Genomic DNA, 27417 nt, shown 5'->3' on the forward strand with positions numbered 1-27417 from the left:
TGCCAGGGTCGGACCCAGTGGACAGACCCGGAAGAAAGCCTTCAGCCAAAGACCACCTGAGGCCCCTAACAACCCTTTCTGTAGCCCCCCTCCTGCCTGGGAGATTTCCTGCACTGGGAAGGGAGACTCCCTTTGGTACTGGGAGGGGATCCAAGAGGTGCTGAGGCTATTGGCCCTTGGGACACGAACAGAAGCAGCTCCCCAGAGAACACCTGCCCTATTCCAGGGCCGGGACCCCAGCCCTGCCCCGTCCTGTCCCGTAGGATGCAAGGCCCCGCCCCAGCCCCGTCGGGTCCCAGAGAAACTGCCCCGCCCAGCGGCCCCCTCTCCGCCGCCGGCGCGCGGCTTCTTTCAGCACCAAGGCGAGGACAGCTCCCGGGCCGTCTCAGAGGAGAGGAGGCGAGGAGGGCGCGGGCCAGGGAGGCGAGCGGAGGGCAGGAGAGCGCAGGAAAGGAAAGGAGTGGTGAGGTAGGAGTGGGGAGGGAAGGGCAGGGGAGGGCAGACGCAGGCTGGCGGGCGGGGCGTGGAGCCCGGGGGCGGCGCCCACCCGAGCCGGACGCTGCTGAGCCCGAGGACAGACAGAGACGCCGGGAGCCGGGGACGCCTGTGGCTCCCGGCAGGGGCCGCCGCCGAAAGATGCCGGTCCGCAGGGGCCACGTCGCTCCCCAGAACACTTACCTGGACACCATCATCCGCAAGTTCGAGGGCCAAAGTGAGTGTGTGTATGTTGGGGCGGGGGGACGATCTGGAGTCCTGGTTCCGTGAAAGCGGGGGCCGGACCCCTTTACTAACTTCTAACCGGGCAAGGTGGTGAGTGCCGGGTACTGAATGCAAAATCCTTCCTTTGATGTCCCTAACACCTTCTCCTCCAGCGGGACCCGCTCGCCTTAAATGCTGTCCTCTTTTCTGGAACACAAGGAGCAGGGTGCAGCCCTTCCCTCCCCACCCCCAGCTGTTTCCTTGGTGCCCCAAGTCCGAACCTCCCCTTCCAGCCACTGCCCGCCCCCGCACCCGCGTCCTCCAGAGGCTTTCCTGAGTCCTTCCTTTCCTTCCTTTTCATATCCTGGCGCTGGTCTTCCCAGGAGCTTTCCCAGGCCAGACCCCCATCTGGTCACATGCCTGCCTCCCTTTCTGACACTTTTCCTGTTTCCAGGAGGCCTTGGGCCTTCCTTCCACCTCATGACCCTCACTGCCCTAGTCTTCCCACAATCCCCAGGCCTGACTCCCTCCCTCGTTCTGGTCACTGCCCTGCTTCTCTGCCTAAATTCCCCTTACTGCCCCCAAGAGTCCTTATGATCTTTCCCTCCCTGCCTCCAGATCCTGGCTCCCATGGACTTTTTGCCTCCCACCTCCCACCCCAGGTCGGAAGTTCCTGATCGCCAATGCTCAGATGGAGAACTGCGCCATCATTTACTGCAACGATGGCTTCTGTGAACTCTTTGGCTACTCCCGAGTGGAGGTGATGCAGCAACCCTGCACCTGCGACTTCCTCACAGGCCCCAACACACCAAGCAGCGCTGTGTCTCGCCTAGCGCAGGCCCTGCTGGGGGCTGAGGAGTGCAAGGTGGACATCCTCTACTACCGCAAGGATGGTGAGGCACACTCAGGCCAGAGGCTTTGCAGGGCAGGCTTGGCCCTCTGTCTTGTCCAGCCAGGGTGGCCTTGGAGAAGGCACTGACCCAGGATCCAAAGGGCCTGCACAAACCCTGTTTCTTGTAGGGGCCTTGGTTCCTCCACAGGCATTGGATATGACGCCTTCTGAGGTCCTTTGCAGGAGCTAGGGATCAGGCTGGGCCACCCACTGGTCCTGGCCTGGGGCAGGGCCTCCCACTCTGCCATCCCTCCCTTGTGTCCCTGGTTTCCTGGCTCTCCACTCTGTCACTGTCAGCCCCAGCTGTCAGGCAGCTGGGATGGAAATTAACCTTCCCTCCTCTCCATCTGCTCCAGGGATTAGAGGAGTCACCACCTCAAGGCCTCTGTGGCCAGGCAAGGCATGGTGGCTTTTGGCTGGGAAAGCGGGGTGGGCCTGCCTCATCCAGTCTTAGCTCTTTGGGGAGACAGGGTCTGGAGTTTTCCCTGACCAGGAGGCTCATTCAGATGGCGTTTGGGTTGTTACTGCCAGCTGGAGCATACTGCAAGCAGAACAGAAGCATAGGTCAGGGACTGAAGACAGAGCTCAGCAGCCCTTGGAAATCCTCCCCCACTCCCCAGGACCGCAGGGTCCTCACTGGACCTGGCAGGATGGGTGGGAATGAGGAAAAGAGCCTGAATGTCCTTGGAAATCTCTTGAATCAATGGCCCCCAACCTGGTTCTGCATCAGAATTACCCAGAGCATGTTTCCCAAAACATGCTTTCTCTAGAGAGAGGCTGACTCAGAAGGTGTGAGATGAGGCCAAGCGGGTATATTCGGAAATATCTCCCTGGTGGTTCTGATGTCCTGCCTACTTTAGGAACCACTGGCTTAGGTAAATCCCTTCATTTCATAGATGTGGAAGGGATTTGCCCAAAATCCCACTGCTAGAGTCCAACCTGGGACTGGAACCCAAGTCTCTGGATTCCTCCCTCAGAGATTTCTTTTGAGTAACCCCAAGAGGAAAGAAAGGACCCCAGGTGTCTTTGTGTTTAGAGGCAGGATTTCTGGGGAAGGAAGTGCTCAGGAGAGAGAAGTCCCCAGGGAAGGCAGGCATGAGACCACCTGAGTGCAGATAAAGAATGGATGTCTCTGGATCGGGACTGAGGAGTGCTGAGAGCCCAGGTTTCAGGAGCCTGGAGTGTGTGGAACATGAGCATGTGTGTGCTTGCATGTGTGTGCCTCTGTGTGTGTGTGTGTGCTTACAAGTGCATACCTGTGTGTGTGTGTGTGTGTGTGTGTGTGTGTGTGTGTGTGTGTTTGCAGGCTTCTCAGAGTTACCGCTTCTCGGGTAGGTCCTGGTTGTTCCTGCTGCTGCCACTTGAGTAAGTGGCAGTGGGAAGTACAGCATGCAGGGGCAGCCGGGGGGGACTGGGAAGAATCTAGCTTAGTGTGGCAGCACTCACAGGGTTAATGAAGTCAGAATATTTTTAAAAGCTGTGACCTCACCTCCTCACATCATTGCAGAGAGGAGGTGGCAGTCAGGGGAGTGAGAAGGGTCCTGGGGAACAGGATGGGACAGCAGGAAATGGGGGGTGAGGTACAGCAGGTCCTTACTTTTCCTGTCCTTGACACTAGAGCTATACCTGATCCCAGACTCCAAGGGATGTCAGGTGATGGCTCTTGGGGTCCCCTCAGCACCCTGCAGGTGTCTGGACAGAGGGCAGAAGTCAAAGCCTGGCCTTGGCCCCCTGAGATCAGGACTCAGATCAGAATCCTGTGGGAGTCCTCAGGTCTCAGAAGGGAACCTAGGAACCTTGTCTTGGGGGCAGACCCTCAGTGAAAATGGGAAATTACCCACATACCTTGTGCCCCATAAGTCCCAATCTACTCCCATCCCACCTTCGGCCCTTCCCTATCTTATTGCCCAAGGCTTTGATTACCTGAACCTTCCTGAAATTGTCCTGAAGCCCAGAAAAGTGAGCTTCCCAGCCTTCATTACACCAAGGGAAGGATGTTGTGCTCAGATAACTGATGTTCACCTTAAGGTCCACTCTGACCACAGACCGCATATAATCCTTTTTATTTATTTATTTATTTTTTTAAAACAGGGTCTTGCTCTGTTACCCAGCCTGGCAAGAACATAGCTCACTGCAGCCTCCCATCTCAGTCTCCCGAGTAGCTGAGTAGCTGAGACTACAGGTGTGCACCATCACACCTGGCTATTTTTTTAATTTTTTGTAGGGATGGAGGTCTCACTATGTTGCCCAGGCTGGCACATGATCCTTTTTTTTACTATATTCACGTACATCTTACAGTCCTGCTGAGGGGCATCCTAATGGTGATTTCCTTCCTCCTCGGGTCAGTACCTCCCTTCCCCCCCAACCCCCAACTCCAGGGAGGTGGGAAGGGGTCCTGAGCAGATCTCTAGCTGATTTATACATAATCCTCTTTTCCTCTAAAGGGGTAATCCACTGAAAATTCTCGAAGTCAAAGTGGAGGGTTTGTGTTCACATAGCTCCACGTTGTGCAGCTACAGACAGTTGGGCTCAAAGAGGCCAGGGCACTTGGCAAAAATACCACAGGAGACAGCTCAGAGACCCCTGGGAAACTGGCTCTTCCTCTATTTGCCTTTGCTAGGAGTGGTGAGAACCTAACAGATAAGGAGGAATGGGGATGTGGCAGGACTAGAACCGGTGAGAGTTTGGAGGGAAGAAAGGAGAGCACTCAGATCCCCCCAGTGTCACCCATGTCTGCCCTGCACTGGCACCTGCCTGAGAGCCCACCCCAGCCTACCTTTCCCGGGTCCTCTTCTCTGAGGATTCCAAACCAGAGTCCCCAAGCCAGGTCAGAGGAGTCCTGGGACTTCTCCAGTCCTCAGCTCTTGATGAGGAGGACGGGACAAGGGGCTGCTGTCTGCCCCCACCCTCCCCCCATGTTTACCATATGCACACCCATGAATGCCAGGAGGACCAAGCCAGGAGGTGGCATGCAGTGGCCACTCTCTCAGTGGCAGCTTTTTGTAGCACCAGCCTCTCCCTGGGGGCTCACCACAGTGCTGGATCGGGTGTGCATCAGGAGAGAGAGGTGAAGACAACAAGGAGGCTGTGAGTGCTGGGAAACTGAAGGAAGGAGCCCATTCAAGAGGGAGAGAAGAACACAGAGAAGTGGGGTGTCCCAGGGGAGAGAAGTGGGGTGCCTTTGCTAAGAAAAGTACAAACCTAGAGGATAAGAAAGAATGGGAATTCCCAGGGGGCAGACAAACCTGCTGCCCTTGGTCAGAGAGGGGGGTGCTGGGAGGAGCTCCTGAAAGGAAACAGCGGGCAGAGACTGTGGTTCCTCCCCCAGGGCCCCAGCGAGGGCATGGGAACACTGCCACTCCTGGGCATAACCTGAGATGTTATACTTACCCACTTTTGGTCACCTAGATGTGGGCTTTTATTGTGTAGGGGCTCTGAGCCACAGGTAAGCAAGGACAGCCTGGGGCAGCCTGGGGCATTCGAAGAATGCTCTGCACTCTTCCAAATCCTCCTAGCCTCCTGTCTGCCTACCCCACAGGCCGCAGGTATGGGGGCGGGGCATGGGGTACCATGCACCGACACCCCACCCCAGCCCCAGCCCTCACTGCTATAACGGGCTGGTCTTTGGTCCATTCCCAGCCGCAATTTTCCAATTGCATCAATTTTCCAGTGACATCAATTGCTGGGTGCAGCCACTCCAAGACTTCGTTGGCAGCCCCCAGCAGCTGAGAGAGCCTGGAGGCCCTCTGCCCCTCTGCCCAGCTCTGCCCTCTCCCCGACCCCTGCCAGTCCAGATCTTTGCAGTGCCAGAAAGATTGACAATATAATCTGGTCTTAGGAGCAGTGTACCAGGCCACTGGCCAAGGAGGCTCCCTATCCAGGTTTCAGCGTCCAAGTGTCGCCATGCCCCAGGCTGACTAGAGTGATAGGCTTAGGCCTGGGAGTCTGGGCCTGTAGCACTGTGCGCCCAGGAGTGGGTGAAGCAGGCAGGCACCTCTCCCCGGTGTGGATGTCTCCCCTGGGCCCAGGCAGCAGATGGTAGATGGCTGCCTGGTGCCTGGGAGTCCAGAAATCCAATACGGGAGATTCCTACTCCCCGGGGAGGAAAGCGAGAGGGAGGATAGGGGTGGCTCAGCTGCACCCCAGCTCTGATGGCTGTGAGGAGGGGCTGAGGATGAAACAAGGAGTCTGGTGGAGAGTCATTCCAGTGAGTTCCACAGCAGCGATACTCCCACCAGCGTCCGGCCTGCGTCCCCCACACATCGGCTTCCATCCACTCAGTCAACAAACAACACCTGGGACAGGTGAAGCAGAGCCTAACCTGCCCTCAGGGAGTGCAGCTCTGCCTTCTCATTTGCATGGTCACCTGAGGCCCCTGCCCCATGAGGATCCTGCCCTTTGGGCCTGACACCTGCCAACAGTTTGAGTTGAGGGACATAGGACTCCCATGGAGAGGGTGCTCATGGGGTGCCCGGCTTGGGGCTCTTGGGTATGGGGTATTTTGTTTGTTTATTTATTTAAGACAGAGTCTCCCTCTGTCACCCAGGCTGGAGTGCAGTGGCATGATCTTGGCTCACTGCAACCTCAGCCTCCTGGGTTCAAGCGATTCTCCTGCCTCAGCCTCCCGAGTAGCTGGGAATACAGGCCCACACTACCACGCCCGGCTAATTTTTGTATTTTTAGTACAGATGGGGTTTCACCATGTTGGTCAGGCTGTTCTTGAATTCCTGGCCTCAAGTGATTCGCCTGCCTCAGCCTCCCAAAGTGCTGGGATTACAGGCATGAGCCACCGCGCCTGACCAGGTATGGGACATTTTAACTGGTATTGTTCCACCCACCGAAGGGGGCTGCAGCGAGACCCTGAAGGGGCAGAGTCTATAGCCTGAGAGGCACAGGGCAGCCAGCTGCTGGGTGTGGGTTGCCCAAGATGATGGGAAAGGTGGCTGGAGGGGCCTGCCTTGTCCCCACATGGACATCCTCCTCCGTTTCTGGCGCCCAGGCCACTGCTCTGCCTACTCCCTGGGCCCAGCCCTGTCTTGGGACCTCACACTCCTCCTAGGCCCAGAGCAGCAGCCTGGTTCTGGCCCCAGCACCCTCCTCCTAAACAAGTTCCTTCCCTTTTCCAAGCTATTGCATCCTGCAAAACCAGGGATCCTCTCTCCATGCTCCCTCCCAGCCCTTGAAAGTCAGTTTCTGAGAACCCCAGGCTCTCTTCTGCAGAATGGGGGTCCATGCCTGCCCCTCAGGGACCTCCTGAGGCCAAATATTCCAGCTGGCCCCATGCCCAGCACTTAGTGTACTTTCAACAACGAATTCCTCCCCGCATCACAGGAGCAGGGCATCTTTGCAGGATGGGAATATGGGAAGAGAGCCCAGGGCCAACCCAACTCCATGGGGTAGAATGCGCAGCCTCACCTCCCCACTTAATCCACCCCCATCTGCTCAGCTTTAATTACAGCAGAAGCAGACCTTGAGGTTAAGCTCTGAGCTGATGGCCGAGCATGGACTTGGGCCTGATCTGATGCTACCTTATCTCCTAATGAGCAGCTTAGCCGCTCTCCCCACCTCTGCCCTGTGGGTGGAGCACCAGCTGCGCAGCCTTACCCACCCTCTGCCCAGTAGCTCTGGTCACTGTCCAGGCCTCTTCACCCCAGTGGCTGCCCTTCACTTGACCTTCACTCAGCCCCTTCCCTAGCCAGATCACTGCAGGAGGGGACTCCTTCGGGGCCCACTCCCCATCCCCCCAATGGTGTTTGCAGCCTCCAGCTTCCGCTGCCTGGTGGATGTGGTGCCCGTGAAGAATGAGGACGGGGCTGTCATCATGTTCATCCTCAACTTCGAGGACCTGGCCCAGCTCCTGGCCAAGCGCAGCAGCCGCAGCTTGTCCCAGCGCCTATTGTCCCAGAGCTTCCTGGGCTCCGGTGAGGCAGGGTGAAGGTGGCAGTGGGAGGGACGCATGAGGGTCCCCTGGTCCTGGCTGCTCTGACTTCTGGCCCTGGTTTCAGAGGGCTCTCATGGCAGGCCGGGCGGACCAGGGCCAGGCACAGGCAGGGGCAAGTACAGGACCATCAGCCAGATCCCGCAGTTCACGCTCAACTTCGTGGAGTTCAACTTGGAGAAGCACCGCTCCAGCTCCACCACGGAGATTGAGATCATCGCGCCCCATAAGGTGGTGGAGCGGACACAGAACGTCACTGAGAAGGTCACCCAGGTGCGGGCCTGCAGAGCAGGGTGTGCGGAGCTGTGCCAGGCCTCCAGGGTCCTCTCCCAGGTACTAGGCCCAGGCCCTTCTGGAGCCTTGGCCGGTAAAGAGATCCTGCCTGTCCAGCCTCTAATATCTGGTTCGAGCCCCAGGTGTCCTGTCCTGTTTGAGACTTAAAGACCTACAGGTCTGCCCTGAGGTCACAGCCGTTGTGCCCAGTTCCTGGAGCCAGAGGAGGCTGGGGTCAGCAGGGCCTGTGAACGATGCTGACGCCTAGGCCTGGAGAAGCCAGGGCAGTTAGTGGACATGCAGGCCATCGTGGGGGCCTGCCCAAGGCTCAGCCTGTCACAGGGAAGGAAAGGCAGAGAGGTGACATGCCAGGGCCAGACTGAGAGGAGAGCTGGCATGGGGGGGGTCCCAGCCTTGTGCCATCCCCTTGCCTTTGAGACAAAAGCCACCCTCCCTACTTCCTTCCAATGTGAACACAGGCAGGGTGGGGCAGGGCAGGGCTGGCACCTCCAGCTATCTTTAATCAGCTTCCTGGGGGCCAGGCCCTGAAGGACCCCTGCAGCTCCTCCTTGGCCACCCCAAGGCAGGCTTCCGTGGGTCCTCTGCTCCAGCTCACCCTGCTGTCCTTTTTCATGGGGCTGGAAGAAGGCCTAACCATTCCAGAGGGAAATGCAAGGAGCCCTGCTGGAGGCTCCAGTGACCACAGTCCTGACACTGACTCCCTGTGTGATCTTGGCCGGGGAAACTACCAGCCCCCTTTCTAGACCTCAGGGCTTTCATGTGCAGGAGAGACATTGACTAAATGGTCTCTGGGGACCCATTTGACATTGAGTAGTTCTGGCCCCAGGAGACAGACAAAGCTATAAGCCATAGCCAGGGGTCCAGGCCAAGGTTGAGCAACGCAGAGCCCAGAGTGGCCTGCTCCCAGCTTTCCTTTCCCAGCTGTCCCTGTGTTGGGGCTGGAGGCAGCTCTTTTCCCTCCTGCCTGTTTTCACCTGAAGCACAGTTGCTGCTGGAACCAGGTGTGGGGAAACCACTCAGCACCTCACTGAGCTCAAGGATCCCAAGGAGGGCAGGACGCCAGGCTGCAGGACTGTGCCCTATGAGGTCAGGCAGAGTGGCCCAAAGGCCTGACCCTGGGAAGCCCCCCAGCTGCTTACCCCAGGGCATCTTAGGTTGATGCCACTGTTGGCGGCTGCCATGGGGGGGCTGTTAGACTGGAAAGTAGTTGGTGAAGACAGCCAGGCCTGGCTGGGCCCATAGTCCCGGCACCTGCCCAATCTGCCTGCCCCTGTTTGTTCCTCAGCTTGGCCCCTCTTGGCATCACTCCCCCACTCCATGTGGGTCTTAGGTCCAGGGAGGTGCCTGACAGATCTCAGGGGAAAGGGCAGGCGAGGACCCAGATCAGGGAAGTCACATCGGCCTCAACCAGAACTTGAAGAGCTTCGACGGCTGTGGCCTCACACCAGAGCCTGGGTGTCCTGAAGGCCTTGCACCTCTGGGGGACTTGGGCAGGGTGGGCTTTGCCACAAAGGGCCCTCAAGCTGGCTTTGGAGGCAGTGGGAGATTTTGGGGGTCCCCCTGTCTGGGGGCCCTGAGGAGCTGAGGAACTCTCCTCTCAGCCTACTTTAAACCACCCCCCACCATTCCTTCTGTCTCCCTCCCACTCCCCACCCAGGCAGGCCTAGGGAAGGGCCTTGTTTCACCCTAACAGGGTCCTAGCGGCCTCTGATACCCAGGGTGTGACGGCAGCTGCTCCTGATCGGGAAGCCCCAGTTTCCGGTGCTCATTCAGGGACCTGCAGTTGAGAGCTCATGTGGACCAAGAGCTGGGCACATAGGGAGGAGAGGGCCGGCAAGGGAGCCAAACTCAGTGAGCCCATGACTCAGTGGAGCACCACCATGCAGCTGGGTAGATACAGGGACAGGGAGAAAATAAAAAAAGAGCCCAAGTCTATGTGGATTCAGAGGGGGCTTCCTGGGGAAGTACGAAGTGAGGCCTCAAGGCTGAGCAGGTCACTGCAGGGTGGGGACATGGTAGCTGCACTCAAGGGTTTGGATGTCAGATAGGGACCCTCTGGTTGAAACCAAATGGATCTGCCTTATTGTGATCCCACCTCCTAATTGATTTTGTTTCCAAGGTCAAACCTTACATTGCAAATTTTCCTAAACCTGAACCATCCACCAGATCTCATCTGGTGGGAGAGGAGGTCCATGGAACACCCTTCCGGCTCCATCCTTGTCTGGAGCAGTGTCTGATGAGGATGAGGGAGGAGGAGGGTGGACGGGGAATTGCTGTGTAGAGCAGCGCGTGCCATCTCCGTGAGAATAGATGCATCTCACTAACTACATGAGAACAGATGCATCTCATTTCCTCACTACCCGTGGCTTTTGTTGTCCTTTGTGATTTCATTTTGCAGATGAGGGAACTGAGGCTCACAGAGCTTACAAAACTTGTATAAGGCTCACCTATAGCACATGTCACACCTGGGATTCAACCGGGGAGGCCTGGCTTCAGTACCCATGCCCTTCCTAATGCCCTGGCTGCCTCTCGTGTTGGGCAGCTGGGCCTAGAGATCCTGGGTTAATCACAGTCTTGGAGGTGGGGGCGGGAGGGGAGAAGGGAGAAGTGAGGTCTCTGCAGAAGGTGATGTTCCAAACTCTTGGACATGTGTGGGGAGGAGTCAGTTTTCCTTTGTCCAGGACCTGTTGAGGGTCCAGGTTGGCTGCACCCCTACCCCATGGACTATTTCCATGAGAGGCTCTGAGTTGGTCCCAGAGAGGGCACTCACTGGTCCAGCCTCCCCAGGGCCCTCAGAAAGGAAGACACTCTTCTAGGGGTGACCTGTTCCCATCAGGAACCCTGACCACAGGGGGCCTCCCAAGCCCACCAGAGAGGATCAGCCCACCAGTTACCCCTTCAGTGGGCTCTTGTGTGGAATGGGCCCACAGATGACCATGGGCCTGGCCCTCTCCTGCCCTGGCTCCACCCACTCCAGGATGTTTCCAAGGCAGCTTGTGAGCATCAAACCTGGGGTCGCTATGGGGCAGAGCCATACCCCTCCTCTTGCATCCCAACTCCTTTCTCTGCACTTCCTCCCGAGGCATCTGTCCCCTTAGGAGCCTGCCTTCTCAGACATCCCCCACCCTGTCTCTCCCTCATCCCCTCTGCCCACCAGAGCCATGGTCATCCACCCTCTCCCACTACACCTTCCCCAGGCCTCAGCCCTCTAGGCTGGTCTCACCAGCTGTGGCTGCCCCCGACCTGACCACCCTCGGCCTCACCCCTAGGTCCTGTCCCTGGGCGCGGATGTGCTGCCCGAGTACAAGCTGCAGGCACCGCGCATCCACCGCTGGACCATCCTGCATTACAGCCCCTTCAAGGCCGTGTGGGACTGGCTCATCCTGCTGCTGGTCATCTACACGGCTGTCTTCACACCCTATTCAGCTGCCTTCCTGCTCAGCGACCAGGACGAACCGCGGCGTGGGGCCTGTGGATATACCTGCAGTCCCCTCACTGTGGTGGATCTCATCGTGGACATCATGTTCGTCGTGGACATCGTCATCAACTTCCGCACCACCTACGTCAACACCAATGATGAGGTGGTCAGCCACCCCCGCCGCATCGCCGTCCACTACTTCAAGGGCTGGTTCCTCATCGACATGGTGGCCGCCATCCCTTTTGACCTCCTGATCTTCCGCACCGGCTCCGATGAGGTGAGCAGACCCTCTCCAGGCCAGCAGCTATGGCTGTCCTCTGCTGCACAGCACTAGGTGCGGAGAATACCTGGCACTGGGCACTTTTGCTGAAGCACATGGAGGTGGAGAGGAGGCCCCTAACATGTCACCTCTCAGCCCTGGAAAAGGACCTGCCGAGGCTGCACCCCCAGGCCTCTGCCCCTCTGCCCCCTCTCCAAGTAGGCCCTGGTAAGAGGAGCAGGCTGCCCATTCCAGGATGGGCACTCATGTGGTCCCGGCCCCTCATGCTCACTTCCAAACTGCACTCACCCTGGAGGGAGAAAGGGATCCCCAGGCCACTCCCCAGTGCACCCTGAGTCCCACCTCGCCCCCTAGCCCTCCACTATGCCCACCCGGCTGCCCATAGGTGACATGAAGGCATCTACATGCCTTTCTCATAGCTTCCAGTCCCACGGTCTCCTCTTGCCCACTCTCCTCAGGATCAGCTTTTCACTGAAATCGACTCTGCCTTCTGTGTTCCAGTACCCCCTCCTCACCCCAGCCTGTCCAGCAGGGGGTGTCCAGCAGGGCTCCTCTCCTCCAAGCCCCCGTAAGACACAGCAAATCCACCCTCCTACCCCGCTGCCCCCACCTGGACACTGAGTGGCCTTCGTACTCATCCGTGTCCCATCACCAAACTTGCCAGCCTCCCGCCCCTCCACACAACTGCCACAGCAAGTTTCAGATTGCTTACTTGACCCTGTGTTCCACCTTCTGGGATGTACAGGGTCCTCAGAATTTTCAGTGGCTCCCCAAGGCCTACAGAATAGAAGCCAAGCTGGTGATGGACCCTGAAGCCCACAGGGCCCCTGCCCGCCCTGCCCTTCCCGGGCACGGCTCTCGCTGCTCCTCCATGTTCCATATGCGCACCAGGCTGTAGTGCCACGCTCGGTTTCCCATGTGGGCCACGCACTTCACACCTCAGTGCCATTGCTCATGCTGCTCCTTGAGCCAGGAGTGCCCTTTCCCTCTCCCTCCCGTCTGCCTGGAGCCCTAGCCTCCTCTCTCTAGGCTCACCTCATGCGTCACCTCATCCATGAAGCTTCCCCTGACCTGCCTCTGCAGACTTGACCTCCTCTTCCTCTGTGCTCCCACTGGACTTCTGTCCTAGCAACCGGAACACTATTTTGAGCTTTAGGCTGAGATCCTTAATGTCCCATACCGTGCCACACTGCCAAGTGCGTGGCCCGGAGCAGGTTCTCCATAAAGGTTTGTTGAATGACTATGTGGTTGTATGCATAAGTGAACAAAAGCAGGCCTCAGTGCACCCATCCAAGGGCTGACCCCAGCCCTGTTACCATTTCCCTACCCCTCCAGACCACAACCCTGATTGGGCTATTGAAGACAGCGCGGCTGCTGCGGCTGGTGCGCGTGGCACGGAAGTTGGACCGCTACTCTGAGTACGGGGCAGCTGTGCTCTTCTTGCTCATGTGCACCTTTGCGCTCATTGCGCACTGGCTGGCCTGCATCTGGTACGCCATCGGCAATGTGGAGCGGCCCTACCTGGAACACAAGATCGGCTGGCTGGACAGCCTGGGTGTGCAGCTTGGCAAGCGCTACAACGGCAGCGACCCAGCCTCGGGCCCCTCGGTGCAGGACAAGTATGTCACAGCCCTCTACTTCACCTTCAGCAGCCTTACCAGCGTGGGCTTCGGCAATGTCTCACCCAACACCAACTCCGAGAAGGTCTTCTCCATCTGCGTCATGCTCATTGGCTGTGAGTGAGACCTCATGCCATGGCCTAACTTCATGCTCTGGTCTTACCTGTGAAATTTTATTTGTAGTTTTGTACTGAGATAGAACATAACACATAGCAACAATTCATGCAGTACACTGATCCTAAGTGTGCAGCACAATGAATTTTTGCTGGTGTGTGCACCAATTGTACACAAAATGTAACACCCACACAGTCTATGCTATCTGCCAGGCACCAAGACAGGCTACATAATTTGCAGGGCCCAGAGCAAAATGAAAATGTAGGGACCCTTGTTTAAAAATTATTAAGAATCAGCCAAGTGTGGTGGCTCAAGTCTGGTAATCCCAGCACTCTGGGACACCAAGGCAGGTGAATCACCCGAGGTCAAGAGTTCAAGACCAGCCTGGCCAACATGGTAAAACCCCATCTCTACTAAAAAATACAAAAAGTTAGCCAGGTGTGGTGGCACATGCCTATAATGCCAGCTACTCAGGAGACTGAGGCAGGAGAATCGCTTGAACCTGGGAGGCAGAGGTTGCAGTGAGCCAAGATCGTGCCACTTGACTTCAGCTTAGGTGACAGAGTGAGACTCCATCTCAAAAAAGAAAAAAAAATTATTAAGAATTTTTCACCGGGTGTGGTGGCTCATGCCTGTAATCCCAGCACTTTGGGAGGCCGAGGTGGGCGGATCATGAGGTCAGGAGTTTGAGACCAGCCTGACCAACATGGTGAAACCCATCTCTACTAAAAATACAAACATTAGCCGGCATGGTGGCGCACGCCTGTAGTCCTAGCTACTCAGGAGGCTGAGGCAGGAGAATAGCTTGAACCCGGGAGGCGGAGCTTGCAGTGAGCTGAGATGGCGCCACTGCACTCCCCTGGGTGACAGAGCAAGACTCCGTCTCAAAAAAAAAAAAAAAAGAATTTTTTGACAGTGACAGCAGAGTATTAAACCAAATGCAGGGCTCTTAGCATGCGGCCCCGTGTGTCCACACGGGTTGCACACATGAAGCCAGCTCTGCCAGGCACTCTTTTAAACCCTTCACAAAAGCCCACATTTCATTTCCTTCTGAGCCCAGTTTATAAAGAAAGAACCCAGATAGTGCTAAATTGCCAGAGGGCACACAGCTAGGAAATGTCCGAGTGACCGGATCCCAGCCCAGGGGTTCGGCTCCAAGGCTGTGCTGCTCTCTATCCCTGCTCCCAGCTGCCTGCCTCCCAAGATACCTAGTTTAGGAACACAAGAGGCAGCATGGAATTTTACACATAGATTGAGTTGTCATGTTCAGAGTATTTAGAGATGTGAAAGCCCAAAAAAACAAAAACAAGGGAAGAAAATGGGTGAAAACAAGAAATTGAGATTGCTCTTTTTTGTTGTTTTTGTTTTTTTTGAGACGGTCTCATTCTGTTGCCCAGGCTGGAGCTCAGAGGCACAGTCTTGGCTCACTGCAACCTCTGCCTCCTGGGTTCAAGCGATTCTCATGCCTCAGCCTCCCAAGTAGCTGGGATTACAGGCAGGCACCACCACGCCCGGATAATTTTTGTATTTTTTTGGTAGAGACGGGGTTTCACCATGTTGTCTGGGTTGGTCTCGAACTCCTGACCTCAGGTGATCTGCCCACCTCAGCCTCCCAAAGTGCTGTGATTACAGGCCTGAGCTACCACACCCGGTGGAGACTTTTCATTGTATTTTTACAACTTAAAGGAGAAAGCAGATCTGAACTTTAAAAATCCATTGCCAGGGCCGGGCGCGGTGGCTCAAGCCTGTAATCCCAGCACTTTGGGAGGCCGAGACGGGCGGATCATGAGGTCAGGAGATCGAGACCATCCTTGCTAACACGGTGAAACCCCGTCTCTACTAAAAATACAAGAAAATTAGCCGGGCGAGGTGGCGGGCGCCTGTAGTCCCAGCTACTCGGGAGGCTGAGGCAGGAGAATGGCGTGAACCCGGGGGAGCGGAGCTTGCAGTGAGCCGAGATCGCGCCACTGCACTCCAGCCTGGGGCACAGAGCAAGACTCCGCGTCAAAAAAAAAAAAAAAAAAAAAAAAAAAAAATCCATTGCCAGCCGGGCGCGGTGGCTCAAGCCTGTAATCCCAGCACTTTGGGAGGCCGAGACGGGCGGATCACGAGGTCAGGAGATCGAGACCATCCTGGCTAACACGGTGAAACCCCGTCTCTACTAAAAAATACAAAAAAAAAACTAGCCGGGTGAGTTGGCGGGCGCCTGTAGTCCCAGCTACTCGGGAGGCTGAGACAGGAGAATGGCGTGAACCCGGGAGGCGGAGCTTGCAGTGAGCTGAGATCCGGCCACTGCACTCCAGCCAGGGCGACAGAGCGAGACTCCGTCTCAAAAAAAAAAAAAACAAAAACAAAAATCCATTGCCTTCCTTCTTTCTTCTCGGGTGTTTGACCGCTGGGCCCAGTAAGATGCCAAGAGGCACAGGGCATAGGGAGGAGGGCAGGAAGCCCAGGGGCCTTTGTTCCCCATGTGCCCTGGCTCTGCCCTGGTCACTCCTGACTTCTCCCTGGACAGAGGGGTCCCTCACCAGGGAGCTGCTGGAAAGAGGAAGGCCCGGGTAAGCTCAGGCCCAGTGGGGCCGCGGAGGAGCTCACTCCCCTCCCCGCCCCGCCCCTAGCCCTGATGTACGCCAGCATCTTCGGGAACGTGTCCGCGATCATCCAGCGCCTGTACTCGGGCACCGCGCGCTACCACACGCAGATGCTGCGCGTCAAGGAGTTCATCCGCTTCCACCAGATCCCCAACCCGCTGCGCCAGCGCCTGGAGGAGTACTTCCAGCACGCCTGGTCCTACACCAATGGCATTGACATGAACGCGGTGAGCCCCGCCGCTCTGGCCAATGCCCGGGGGAGGCCAAGATCCTGCGGGGGCGGGGCGTCCCCAGAGCCCTCCCCACCCTCTCCCCTAGCCCCACCCCGGCCGCGCCCCGCTGGACTTGGCCGCCCGCCTTGCAGGTGCTGAAGGGCTTCCCCGAGTGCCTGCAGGCTGACATCTGCCTGCACCTGCACCGCGCGCTGCTGCAGCACTGCCCGGCTTTCAGCGGAGCCAGCAAGGGCTGCCTGCGCGCATTAGCCGTCAAGTTCAAGACCACGCACGCGCCGCCTGGGGACACGCTGGTACACCTCGGCGATGTGCTCTCCACGCTCTACTTCATCTCCCGAGGCTCCATCGAGATCCTGCGCGACGACGTGGTCGTGGCCATCCTAGGTGGGTCAGGCGGAGTGGACCAGGCCTGTGTTGGGGATTGGATGGAAGGCGGCGGGATTGAAGATGCCCTGCCCAGGTCACCCTCTTCCTGATGAGGATTTTACTTCTACTGGCCAGCAACGTGCACAGCATGTACCCGGGAGAGATATATACCCAGCTTCCTGAATCCTTAAAACAGCCCTCTGCCAGAGGTCCCATTTTCCTGAGAGAGAAGTTGAAGCTGAGGGAGATCATGCTAGTCTGTGGCCAGGCAGGGATTCCAGGGCTGTCAGTGTGACTGAGAAACCGAGGCAGGTCTTCCTACCTTTTTGCACTCTTGGGGAGTTCAGGGAGAAAGGCCAATGGTCTCTCTGGGTGGAGGGGGATTCCCTGGCTGGGGACCCCAGTCTCATTCAGTGCAGACACAGGGATAGCCAGACACTTTGGAGGAAGGGTATGAGCACTGGGCAAGGGGGACAGACAGGTCACAAGCAGCCTCTGCCACATGCCTGCTGTGTGACCTTGGGCAAGTCACTTTACCTCTCTGAGCATCACAGGGTCCTCTCCTAGATTCTCATCTTCCTTGCCTGCCCCATGACTTCACCTCCACCCCAACTTCAGGCTCGCCCTCCTTTGGTCCCCATGATCTGGCTATCCTCCAGCCCCTCTGGACAGGTACCCCTCAGGCTCCCTTCTCTCTCTGCTTCCTCTGGCCTGCTGGTGATCTGCTCTCCTCTCCTCACCTGACACCCTCCCCTGGGCCTGCTCCTCGCTCCCATGGCCTCAGCCTTCACCTGTACCACAAGGATCCCCAGAGCTCTGTCCTCGCCCCGCTGTCTCCTTAGACCAGAATATTCCATTCTTCCTGGGCATGGCCACCTTAGTATTCTATGAGCAGATCAAACTCAATGTATCCCAATCTGAAATCACCTTTCCTCAAAACCAGCTGCTTCAGCATCCCATCACTGTGAAGCATCTGCCCATTGCCCACGCCACAGTCAGCCAAGGGGGCATCCTACTTCATTCCTGCCCACTGTCCACCAGCCAGACTTGTCCATACCTCCCCATCTCACACCTGTCTCCCTGTCCCTGCCTGGATCCAGCCCTCTTTGGGTCCTTCCTGGAAAGGTGTTGGGAACTCCTTTCCCATGGCCCTACGGCTGTTTTACTCCTATGCCTGTCTTCTACCTTCTGCCAGTGACCTGAAAGAGACATCTGTACATCTGTCTCTTCTGCTCAAGATCTCTCCATGGCTCCCCATGGGCCATGCGTGGCATCCCCAGTTATCCCAATCCGACCACCCTGTCCCACCACCCTCCGCCTGGTACTTCATGCTCCAGTCAAACTACTTAGAGTTCTCTAAATCTGTGCCCTTGCATGTGCTGCCACTCTGCCTGGAGCGCCCTACCCTGTGCCAGTCCGGCAGATCCCAGTTGTCCTCCAAGGCTGGGCTTAGGCATAGGTTTCTGTATGAGACCTTCCCTCACTCCCAGCCTACCTTAGATGTGCCATCCACGGCTGGGGGCGTGGTGGCTCACGCCTGAAATTCCAGCACTTTGGGGGGCTGAGGTGCGTGGATCACAAGGTCAGGAGTTCAAGACCAGCCTGGCCAAGATGGTGAAACCCCGTCTCTACTAGAAACACAAAAATTTAGCCCGGTGTGGTGGCAGGTGCCTGTAGTCCCAGCTACTTGGGAGGCTGAGGCAGAGAATTGCTTGAACCCAGGAGGTGGAGATTGCAGTGAGCCAAGATCACGCCACTGCACTCCAGACTGGGCGACAGAGCAAGACTCCATCTTGGAAAAAAAAAAAAGTGCCATCACATGGGAGGGATGATAATTATTATTAATAATTAAGAAGTTAATCCAATTTAAGTCTCAGTCAGAGACATGAAACCTCTCATTTTGTCCTGAGTAGAAAGAGATATTAGATCAGAATCTTTCATCTACTGGAAAACCATCACATAATAGTGTTGCCCAGATTTCAAGCTTCAGGCTTTCATGTGTGGCCCTAGTGAGTCCCTTCCCTCTCCAGGCCTCAGCCCTCTCTTCTGTGAATGTCCTTTGATCCTGTTCTCTTGTGGGGACATATCCCAGCCTCCACCCATCCCTCTGTGCTAAACTGTTAGTGCCACTTGCACAGTGTCACCAGGCTGAGGGTGCTGGACTTTCTGGGGGAGTGGCAATCAAAGCAGTCATGCTCTGTGGCACCCCCGCCTGGGGCTCTCCACCCCTGGGCCCTGACAGTGCAGTGCTGATCACATGCTGTTTCTTCTGCCCTGATTGCCTTTATCATGGGGGCCAGTCCTTGTTTCTCTCCACACAGCCCCCATTTCTCTTCCTCTGTAAGCTCCCTCCTCTCTGTCCCTGCCACCCCTGGCAGGAGGAGCCCCTCCCTCCTCCATGGCCCCATAACTCTTGGTTCTTCCTGTTTCTAGGGCTCTACAGATCATGCTGTAAACTTGTTAGCTGCTTATATACCTATCTTGCAGGGATTTGAGGGGGTCCTTATGGGTGGCACAACATCTTATATTTATATCCTTTGGCCAGCACAGCACCTGGCACCAGGAGGGCCCAGTACCCTTGCCACATACCTGAGCATCACCCATGTCTACCCTGGGACATCCTTCCGCCTTGTCTTGCATGGACCTAGTCAGGTGCCTCTTGCTTTTTTGTTTTGTTTTGTTTTGTTTTTTGTTTGCTTTTTAGATAGAGTCTCGCTCTGTTGCCCAGGCTGGAGTATAGTGGTGCAATCTCAGCTCCCAGCAAACTCCGCCTCCCGGGTTCAAGCGATTCTTCTGCCTCAGCTTCCCAAGTAGCTGGGATTATAGGCCACCATACCCTGCTAATTTTTGTTTTTGTTGTTGTTGTTTTTAGTAGAGATGAGGTTTCACCATGTTGGCCAGACTGGTCTCAAACTACTGACCTCAAATAATCCACCAGCCTCAGCCTCCCAAAGTGCTGGGGTTACAGGCATGAGCCACTGTGCCCAGCCGCCTGTTGCTTTTTGAGTCACTTTCTCAAGCATCACCTCATCTGCTTCCCTGAACAGTCCAGTGGGGTCGGCAAGGCAGATCAGGTTTTACCCATTTTAGAGATGAAGACTCTGGGGTCCAGACAGGGGGAGTAACTTCCCCAGGCTTCCTCCACCAGGGCCATGCTGGTTACTGGGCCCCACAATCAGGAGTGGGAAGACAAAGAGAAGCCTCCGGCCCTGCCCTGGCGGAGTTAGGTGCTCTGGCCCTGGGTTTCTTGCACCCTGCTCCACAGCACCGGCAGGCCAAGCAGCAGGAAGACGTTGAGACAGACATTGAGGCTTTAGGGCCCCTTCCTGCCCACTGTGCCAAAGAGTGTGGGCTACAGGAGGGAGATTCTGATGGATGGTGGTTCTGAAGGGCCTGGAGACAGTGAGAGGAGCCTGTGTGGCTCAAAGGGCACAGGAAGAGAACAGCCACTCCACCACCACCACCCTGCCACCCACAGCCAGCACATCCAGCCATGGATCATTGGCAGAGCTCGATCCTGGGCAGCAGGCCCCAGCCTAGAAGGATGTCTGAGGTTGGGGGAGGTCATGGTCAAAGGACCCTCATAAGGGAGCATGGAGCCAGACCCTGAAGAAACTCCCACCCCTCTGGCTGGCAGGGAAGAATGACATCTTTGGGGAGCCCGTCAGCCTCCATGCCCGGCCAGGCAAGTCCAGTGCAGACGTGCGGGCTCTGACCTACTGCGACCTGCACAAGATCCAGCGGGCAGACCTGCTGGAGGTGCTGGACATGTACCCGGCCTTTGCGGACAGCTTCTGGAGTAAGCTGGAGGTCACCTTCAACCTGCGGGACGTGAGTCAGGGCCAGGTGGGCCAGGGTGGGTAGAAATGCCCAGGCAGCCTGCTGAGGGCTGGGCCTGCCTGGCCTGAGGGCACCCATCTGACCAATACCCTTCCTTTCAACCCCATCCTACAACCTTTGCCATAATTTCTTCTGTGCCTACCATGGCTGGCGTCATGCTAAGTATGAGGATAGCTACTATTTATTAAGCACTGACTATGTGCTAAGGGTGGGGCTTCGTTTACATGATCTCCTTGCAAATGGTATTACTATCCCTATTTTCCAGATGAGGAAACTGAAGATTAGAGGCAATAAATAAATTGGCCAAAGCCATTCAGCTAGTAAATGGCAGAGCCAAAATGTGAATTTAATTTGTCTGACTCCAAAGCCCAGGCATTCCCACCATACCACACCAAGCTGAAAAGGAAGGTGCCTCCCGTCCAGAGGGCTCACAGTGCCAGGCACAGGGGCTGCCAAGAGGTGACAAAGCTGTCTCTCTTCTCACACGTATCCCTCAGTAGAGGAGATTTTGACAACTCAAGAAAAATAAAGAGCCACAAAGTAAAATAGCCAAAGTCACAAAGGTATAAAGGAGAAGCCATGTGGAGATCAAGCTTGCCAAGGAGTGGGGACAGCCAGGACCGACCTGGAATGCCCAGAGCAGGGTATCACAGAGGAGGGAACTAATGGGAAGAAGGCAGTGTGCACCTGGCCAGGAAACACAGAGCCCGGGCTGTTTCTTCCCCGGCGCCCCTCCCCCTCCACCTCGGGGGAGGACTCTGCTGGCGTGGGCCCTGTGCCCAGTTTCCTGAGCATGGAGCTGGGTGGGCTTTCTGGCTGTGGACAGCCCTCCCCACACCATCCCCTCACCCCTTCCTCAGTGTCTCCCCTCCCCCCACCCCCACAATCTGCACAGGGGACACCTGGTAAGGACTCTGCCTTGGGGCCCCAGCCATCAGGCAGCCAGAATGCCTAGCAGCTGGGCACCAGGACAGGAGGGGTGTGGTCTCTGCGGCCTGGGCCATCTGCAGGAAGCCACCCAGGGCATCGTTGCTGTGCCCAGCTGCTTGTCACTCTTTCACCTAGTTGTGACAGCACCATGGGGTGAGGGCAGGGAAGAACAAAGAGGCCCCATCCCAGTTTTGGTTCCTGTTACTTCACCCTCTTGTTTCCCACAAGGCAGCCGGGGGTCTCCACTCATCCCCCCGACAGGCTCCTGGCAGCCAAGACCACCAAGGTTTCTTTCTCAATGACAACCAGTCAGGTGAGCAAAGCTAGCCCCCGCTCCCACCAGCCCGCAGCCCCTGGCCAGCATCCTGCCCCTCCCATATCCTCTCCATCCTGCCTCCCCAGCGCCAACCCCTCCATGAATGGAGAGGGGCTCCCTCTCTAGACCCAGAGCTGGAACCTTTGCCCTGCTTCCTCCCCAGTCTCCCAGCCCTGATGGCCTGTGTCCTCAGAGGCAGAGTGAGGGCTCTGTGGTTCAAATGCAACCCCTGGGGGTGTATGGAGACTAGCCAGCCCCCTGAGGTTCCACACCAAGGCATCAGGGGGCCACTGGGCTGCAGCTCCCTGGGCAGTGAAACCAGCGCTAAAAGTCCTCACCCTGCCAGGGTCTCCCCATGAGCTGCGGCCCCAGTTCCCCTCCAAGGGCTACCACCTCCTGGGTCCTGGGAACCAGAACTCCATGGGGGCAGGAGCTTGTGCTCCAGGGCACCCAGGTGAGGAGAGCCACTCTTCATACCCTGTGTCCCCAGGGCAGGTAGGGGGTGGGGGACGGGCTCTACTGAGAAGGGTCAGGCCTGTGGAACCAGCTGGGCCCATCTGAGACTTCCCTTTCCCTCCTGCAGATGCAGCTCCTCCCCTGAGCATCTCAGATGCATCTGGCCTCTGGCCTGAGCTGCTGCAGAAAATGCCCCCAAGGCATAGCCCCCCAACCCCTCAGGGAGACCCAGATTGTTGGCCTCTGAAGCTGGGCTCCAGGCTAGAGCAGCTCCAGGCCCAGATGAACAGGTGAGTGCGCTGTGGCCAGGGCTGGGGGCTGGGCATGGGTAGCCCCTCCTAGTGACTCAGAGACATCACGGGGTGCCAGGTGGGTTTTAGAATGGGGTAGGCCGTTTAGCTGCAGGTCTACCCATGCCTGTCACTAAGCACAGTTCCCCTGATGACTTCCCCTAGCGAACTCTGGAACATGCCAAGGGAGCTTCTCAGGGGAGGGGCACAAGCATGTGCAGAAACAAATTCCACAGGTCCTGGGAAAGGGAAAGGGGGTGTGTCCTATGGATGGCAGGGCTGTGGTGGCAGAGTGGGGGCTTACAGGCAGAGCAGTCTAGCTTCAAATTCTGGCTCTGTTCCCTACCAGCAAGAGTGTGGGCAAGTTACTAAACAGCTCTGAAGCTAGTTTGCCCTTTCGTGAAATGGGGATAGTTAGAACATCCACGTCAAAGCATCTTGGGGACTGAATGTTGTCTGCTTGGTGCCTGCTCACTGGTGGTGTTAGAGTCAGGGGTGTACCGGGGGAATCTGGGCAGGGGCTGAGGATCCCAGTAAGGAAATAGCTTCAGGTAGGCCCCAGGCTGCCATTCCATCTAGCAGGAACAGCACACAGGCTACAAGATTGACAGCTGCCCTCAGGAACTGCTCTTGCCAGCCCTGACCCTGACTGTGGGGTTCTGTCTGGCAGGCTGGAGTCCCGCGTGTCCTCAGACCTCAGCCGCATATTGCAGCTCCTCCAGCAGCCCATGCCCCAGGGCCAAGCCAGCTACATTCTGGAAGCCCCTGCCTCCAATGACCTGGCCTTGTTTCCTATAGCCTCGGAGATGACGAGTCCAGGGCCCAGGCTACCCCAGGGCTTTCTGCCTCCTGCACAGGTAAGAGGTGAGGGGATTCCCAGGGACTTACCTAGAAGCAGCTGCATGCCTTCCCTAGCCCGACTTGGTCACAGTGTGGCATCAGGCCCAGAGCCTCTGTGGCCCCAGAGCAGCCAGGGCTTCTGCTTACCTCCTTTATGATCAGAGTCACGGTAGGGTTAGCCTGGGCAAGGTGCTGGCAAAGCCCAGAATGTGACTACAGAGCCTGCAGCTGGGGCCAGGGCAGCAGGACCCTGAAGTGTGGGAAGGTCAGGTACAATTTTTGCCTGAGCCCATCCCTGAAGTCAGGGTGGATTAACCTGTAGCCTGGCCTGGGGTGCATCCCTCTTTCTTGCTCCTCCCAGACCCCAAGCTATGGAGACTTGGATGACTGTAGTCCAAAGCACAGGAGTTCCTCCCCTAGGATGCCTCACCTGGCTGTGGCAACGGACAAAACTCTGGCACCATCCTCAGAAGAGGAACAGCCTGAGGGGCTCTGGGCACCCCTGGCCTCACCTCTGCATCCCCTGAAAGTACAGGGACTCATCTGTGGTCCCTGCTTCTCCTCCCTCCCTGAACACCTTGGCTCTGTTCCCAAGCAGCTGGACTTCCAGAGACATGGCTCAGATCCTGGATTTGCAGGGAGTTGGGGCCACTGAACTCCAAGATAAAGACACCATGAGGGGATTGAGGGTGGGCAAGGTGAGAGTTAAGGGTCTTGAGGAGGTGGCCGGGTGCAGTGGCTCACACCTGTAATCCCAGCACTTTGGGAGGCTGAGGCAGGCAGATAATGAGGTCAGGAGATCAAGACCATCCTGGCTAACACAGTGAAACCCTGTCTCTACTAAAAATAATTTTAAAAAATTAGCCAGACCTGATGGCAGGCGCCTGTAGTCCCAGCTACTGGGGAGGCTGAGGCAGGAGAATGGCATGGACCCGGGAGGTGGAGGTTGCAGTGAGCCGGGACTGCGCCACTGCACTCCAGCCTAGGCGACAGAGCGAGACTCCGTCTCAAAAAAAAGAGGATCTTGGGGAGGCAGACAGCCTCCCAGATGGGCCTCTCCTAATCTCCTAAAGTAGCTACAAACTGCTGATCCAGGTGACCCAGGATGGCGTGGGTGAAGAGGCTCAGGACTTATCCCAGCCTCCTCCAGGGCTCCATTTAAACAGCAAGCCTGGTGGAGGGTGGGAGAGTCTCAGGTGTGGAGGCAGCTTACAGGATGGAGGGGGCAGTGAAGAAAGAAGTTTCCGATCTACATGAGTACCTTGCTCTGAGCCTCCCAGCTCAAAACCCTCCAGCACCTCATGGCCCAGCACCAAGGCCCAGGGTTGGTCACCATGATCACTCTTACCATGAGACTCCAACCTGGCTGGAGATGGAGGTGTCTTCTGTGGTAGACATGTCAGGACAGACCTCCAGCCTTCTGCTTCTGATGGTTCTGTGACGTTGGGTCTCTTGAGGGCAGTGGAGTGTCACACAGCTAATAAAGTGCACATTTCATGTTGGGCTGGGTGTGTCACTTATCTGAAGGTCATCAGGTCTTTGTGCTGTGGCTTTCTCCAAACCCTTCTTGTAAGGAGCTGGAGACTTACACTCCACCATATCTAGTGTGTTGGGGACCTGAAGGTGGTTCTGCTGGGTCCAGAAGCTCCTGGAACCTGGGGCTGTTAGGCCGAGGTGAAGGGAAGCAGAGGTGCTGGCTTGGTGGCCCTAGGGGATCATGACAACAGCCAACACTTCGGTAGCACTCGCCCTGTACCAGGCACTGTGCTGACAGCTCTGCAGATACTTGTTCATCTAATCCTCAGAACAACCCCAAGGGGTTGATATTATTATCCCCATTTTAGAGATGTGGGATCAGTAGCAGAGAGACTAAGACACCCAAGCATGAGGGGGAATTCTGAATTCAGGTACTGTTCTGTTTCCTGATCTAGGTGCTGGTTACAGGAGTGTGTTCAGGTTGCCAAAGAGTGTGTTTCTATGTGTAAATTATACCTCAGTTTAAAAAATAATAATAAAAAAAGAGGCCAGGCATAGTGGCTCATGCCTGTAATCCCAGGGCTTTGGGATGAGGATGAGGCGGGAGGACTGCTTGAGGCCAGGAGTCCAAGGTTACAGTAAGCCATAATTGCATCACTGCACTCACAGCCTGGGCAATGGAATAAGACCCTGTCTCAAAATGAAAATTAAAAAAAAATCATCCCTGTGCCTAACACAATAGGAAAAGGAGGACATAATTTCAACCCAGATGGTCTAGCTTTGAGAGCATATGCAATTAACCACTGCTGAAAAGGACAAATTAACCATTGTGCAAGAACTACCTGGTTATTGCTTTTCAATCCTTTGTTCCAGTGTTCTGTAAAAGAATTTCAAATATGTGTATCCCCCTCATGCATTTTTCAGTTGACATCTGAAATGTTATAAAATACAATGATATATTTAAATAAATGCAAAGGATGTAATCTCAAGTGTCTTGTAAATATTGACACTTTATAAAACAATTCCATCCTTCATTTGTATTGACCCATTCCTACCCAAATAGCAGTGATTTGAGAGCCACCACCATCCATTTTAAAAACACAAGAAACCCTTCTTTAACATTGTTCTTTTTTCTTTTCTTATAATTCCCACTATTCTTCCCATAGTTTTATCCTACATGTAATTTATTGGTATGCTTCAAAGCCTACTATTGATCACCCTATCATATGTTTGCAACACAAATATGTATACAGGCCGGGTGCAGTGGTTCACTCATGCCTATAATCCCAACACTTTTGGAGGATTGCTTGAGGCCAGGAATTCAAGACCAGCCTGGGCAGCATAGCTCAACCCAGTCTCTACAAAAAAATTTTTTTAATTAGCCAAGCATTGTGATGCGCACCGGTAGTCCCAGGTACTACAGGGCTTGCTGGGAGGCTTGGGTGGGAGAGTCACTTGAACCTAAGAGGTCAAGACTGCAGTAAGCCATGTTCATGCAACTGTACTCCAACCTGGGTAACAGAGCAAGACTCAGTCTCTTTTTTTTTTTTTTTTGAGACAGAGTCTCGCTCTGCCGCCCAGGCTGGAGTGCAGTGGCCGGATCTCAGCTCACTGCAAGCTCCGCCTCCCGGGTTCACGCCATTCTCCTGCCTCAGCCTCCCAAGTAGCTGGGACTACAGGCGCCCGCCACCTCGCCCGGCTAGTTTTTTTGTATTTTTAGTAGAGACGGGGTTTCACCGGGTTAGCCAGGATGGTCTCGATCTCCTGACCTTGTGATCCGCCCGTCTCGGCCTCCCAAAGTGCTGGGATTACAGGCTTGAGCCACCGCGCCCGGCCAAGACTCAGTCTCTTAAAAAAAAAAAAAAAAAAAAAAAAAAAAAAAGGTTGGTCACGGGGTGGCTCACGCCTATAATCCCAGCACTTTGGGAGGCTGAGGTGGGAGGACCGGTTGAACCCAGCCTGGGTAATACAGCAAGACCTTGTCTCTACAAAAAATAAAAGGAGGTAGGAGGATTGCTTGAGCCCGGGAGGCCAAGGCTGCAATAAGCAGTGTCTCCCCCACTGCACTACCACCTGGGTAACAGAGCAAGACCCTGCCTCAAAACAAATGTGTATCAATTAATTGACATTTTAAAATTAATTTTTTGTAACTTTAATAAGGCTTTAAGGGTTACATCTATTAGTAGTACAGTTGTTCAAAACAACATTTATATTCAATTTTCTAATAAAAACTGAAATTTTATTGGAAATGTAGGTCACAAAAGAAAAAATTTCCTCCCCCCATTAGTTCCTATTATCTGTGGCTAAATATCATTATTTTTTATTAGAATAAGACAAGGTACCACAAATTTTGTACTTCTTTTTCTTTCCTTTTTAAATTTTTTTTTAAACTTTCCTCTTTACAGGGGATTTCCTTTAGCTGGGCGTGGTGGCGGGCACCTGTGATCCCAGCTACTCAGGAGGCTGAAGCAGGAGAATCACTTGAACCCTGAAGGCGGAGGTTGCAGTGAGCCAAGATAGTGCCACTGCACTAGAGCCTGGGCAACACAGCGAGACCCTGTCTCAAAAATAAAATAAAATAAAAAAATAAGGGGGATTTCTTGGGCAGATGTGGTGGCTCACGCCTATAATCCCAACACTTTGGGAGGCCAAGGCTGGCAGATCATTTGAGGTCAGGAGTTCGACACCAGCATGGTCAACATGGTGAAACCCTGTCTCTACTAAAAATACAAAAATTAGCTGGCCGTGGTGGTACACCCCTGTAATCCCAGCTACTCGGGAGGCTGAGGCAAGAGAATCACTTAAACCTGGGAGATGGAAAAATC

At 55.6% G+C, this 27417-nt stretch overlaps 1 protein-coding gene across 5 annotated transcripts; it reads left to right on the top strand.

The window, feature by feature from the left end:
* Positions 1 to 581: 581 nt before the first annotated feature.
* LOC105483044 (potassium voltage-gated channel subfamily H member 6) lies at positions 582 to 25561 on the top strand. 5 transcript variants are annotated; one of them, XM_011743596.2, is made up of 14 exons: positions 582 to 712; positions 1362 to 1592; positions 7351 to 7512; positions 7597 to 7802; positions 11093 to 11518; positions 12857 to 13256; positions 15873 to 16072; positions 16210 to 16462; positions 20082 to 20275; positions 21443 to 21527; positions 21877 to 21984; positions 22114 to 22276; positions 22947 to 23133; positions 23478 to 25561. In XM_011743596.2, exons 1-14 carry the CDS (start codon positions 637 to 639, stop codon positions 23769 to 23771), a joined length of 2985 nt encoding a protein of 994 aa, XP_011741898.2. In that variant the 5' UTR covers positions 582 to 636; the 3' UTR covers positions 23772 to 25561. The 5 variants fall into 5 exon arrangements, with proteins under 5 accessions (XP_011741898.2, XP_011741899.2, XP_024648971.2 ...); XM_011743597.2 differs by lacking the exon at positions 21877 to 21984; XM_024793203.2 differs by lacking the exons at positions 22947 to 23133; positions 23478 to 25561 and having other exon boundaries at positions 602 to 712; positions 21447 to 21527; positions 22114 to 22227.
* The last annotated feature ends 1856 nt before the right edge of the window (positions 25562 to 27417 follow it).

The sequence above is a fragment of the Macaca nemestrina genome, chromosome 17, assembly GCF_043159975.1.
Source record: "Macaca nemestrina isolate mMacNem1 chromosome 17, mMacNem.hap1, whole genome shotgun sequence".
Taxonomy (NCBI): domain Eukaryota; kingdom Metazoa; phylum Chordata; class Mammalia; order Primates; family Cercopithecidae; genus Macaca; species Macaca nemestrina.

Coding starts and splice junctions, on each gene's coding strand:
- LOC105483044 (XM_011743596.2), top strand. CDS start 637: ATGCCGGTCCGCAGGGGCCACGTCGCTCCCCAGAACACTTACCTGGAC. Junction 7,513..7,596: donor CCAGAGCTTCCTGGGCTCCG/GTGAGGCAGGGT, acceptor CCCTGGTTTCAG/AGGGCTCTCATGGCAGGCCG. Junction 7,803..11,092: donor TCACTGAGAAGGTCACCCAG/GTGCGGGCCTGC, acceptor CCTCACCCCTAG/GTCCTGTCCCTGGGCGCGGA.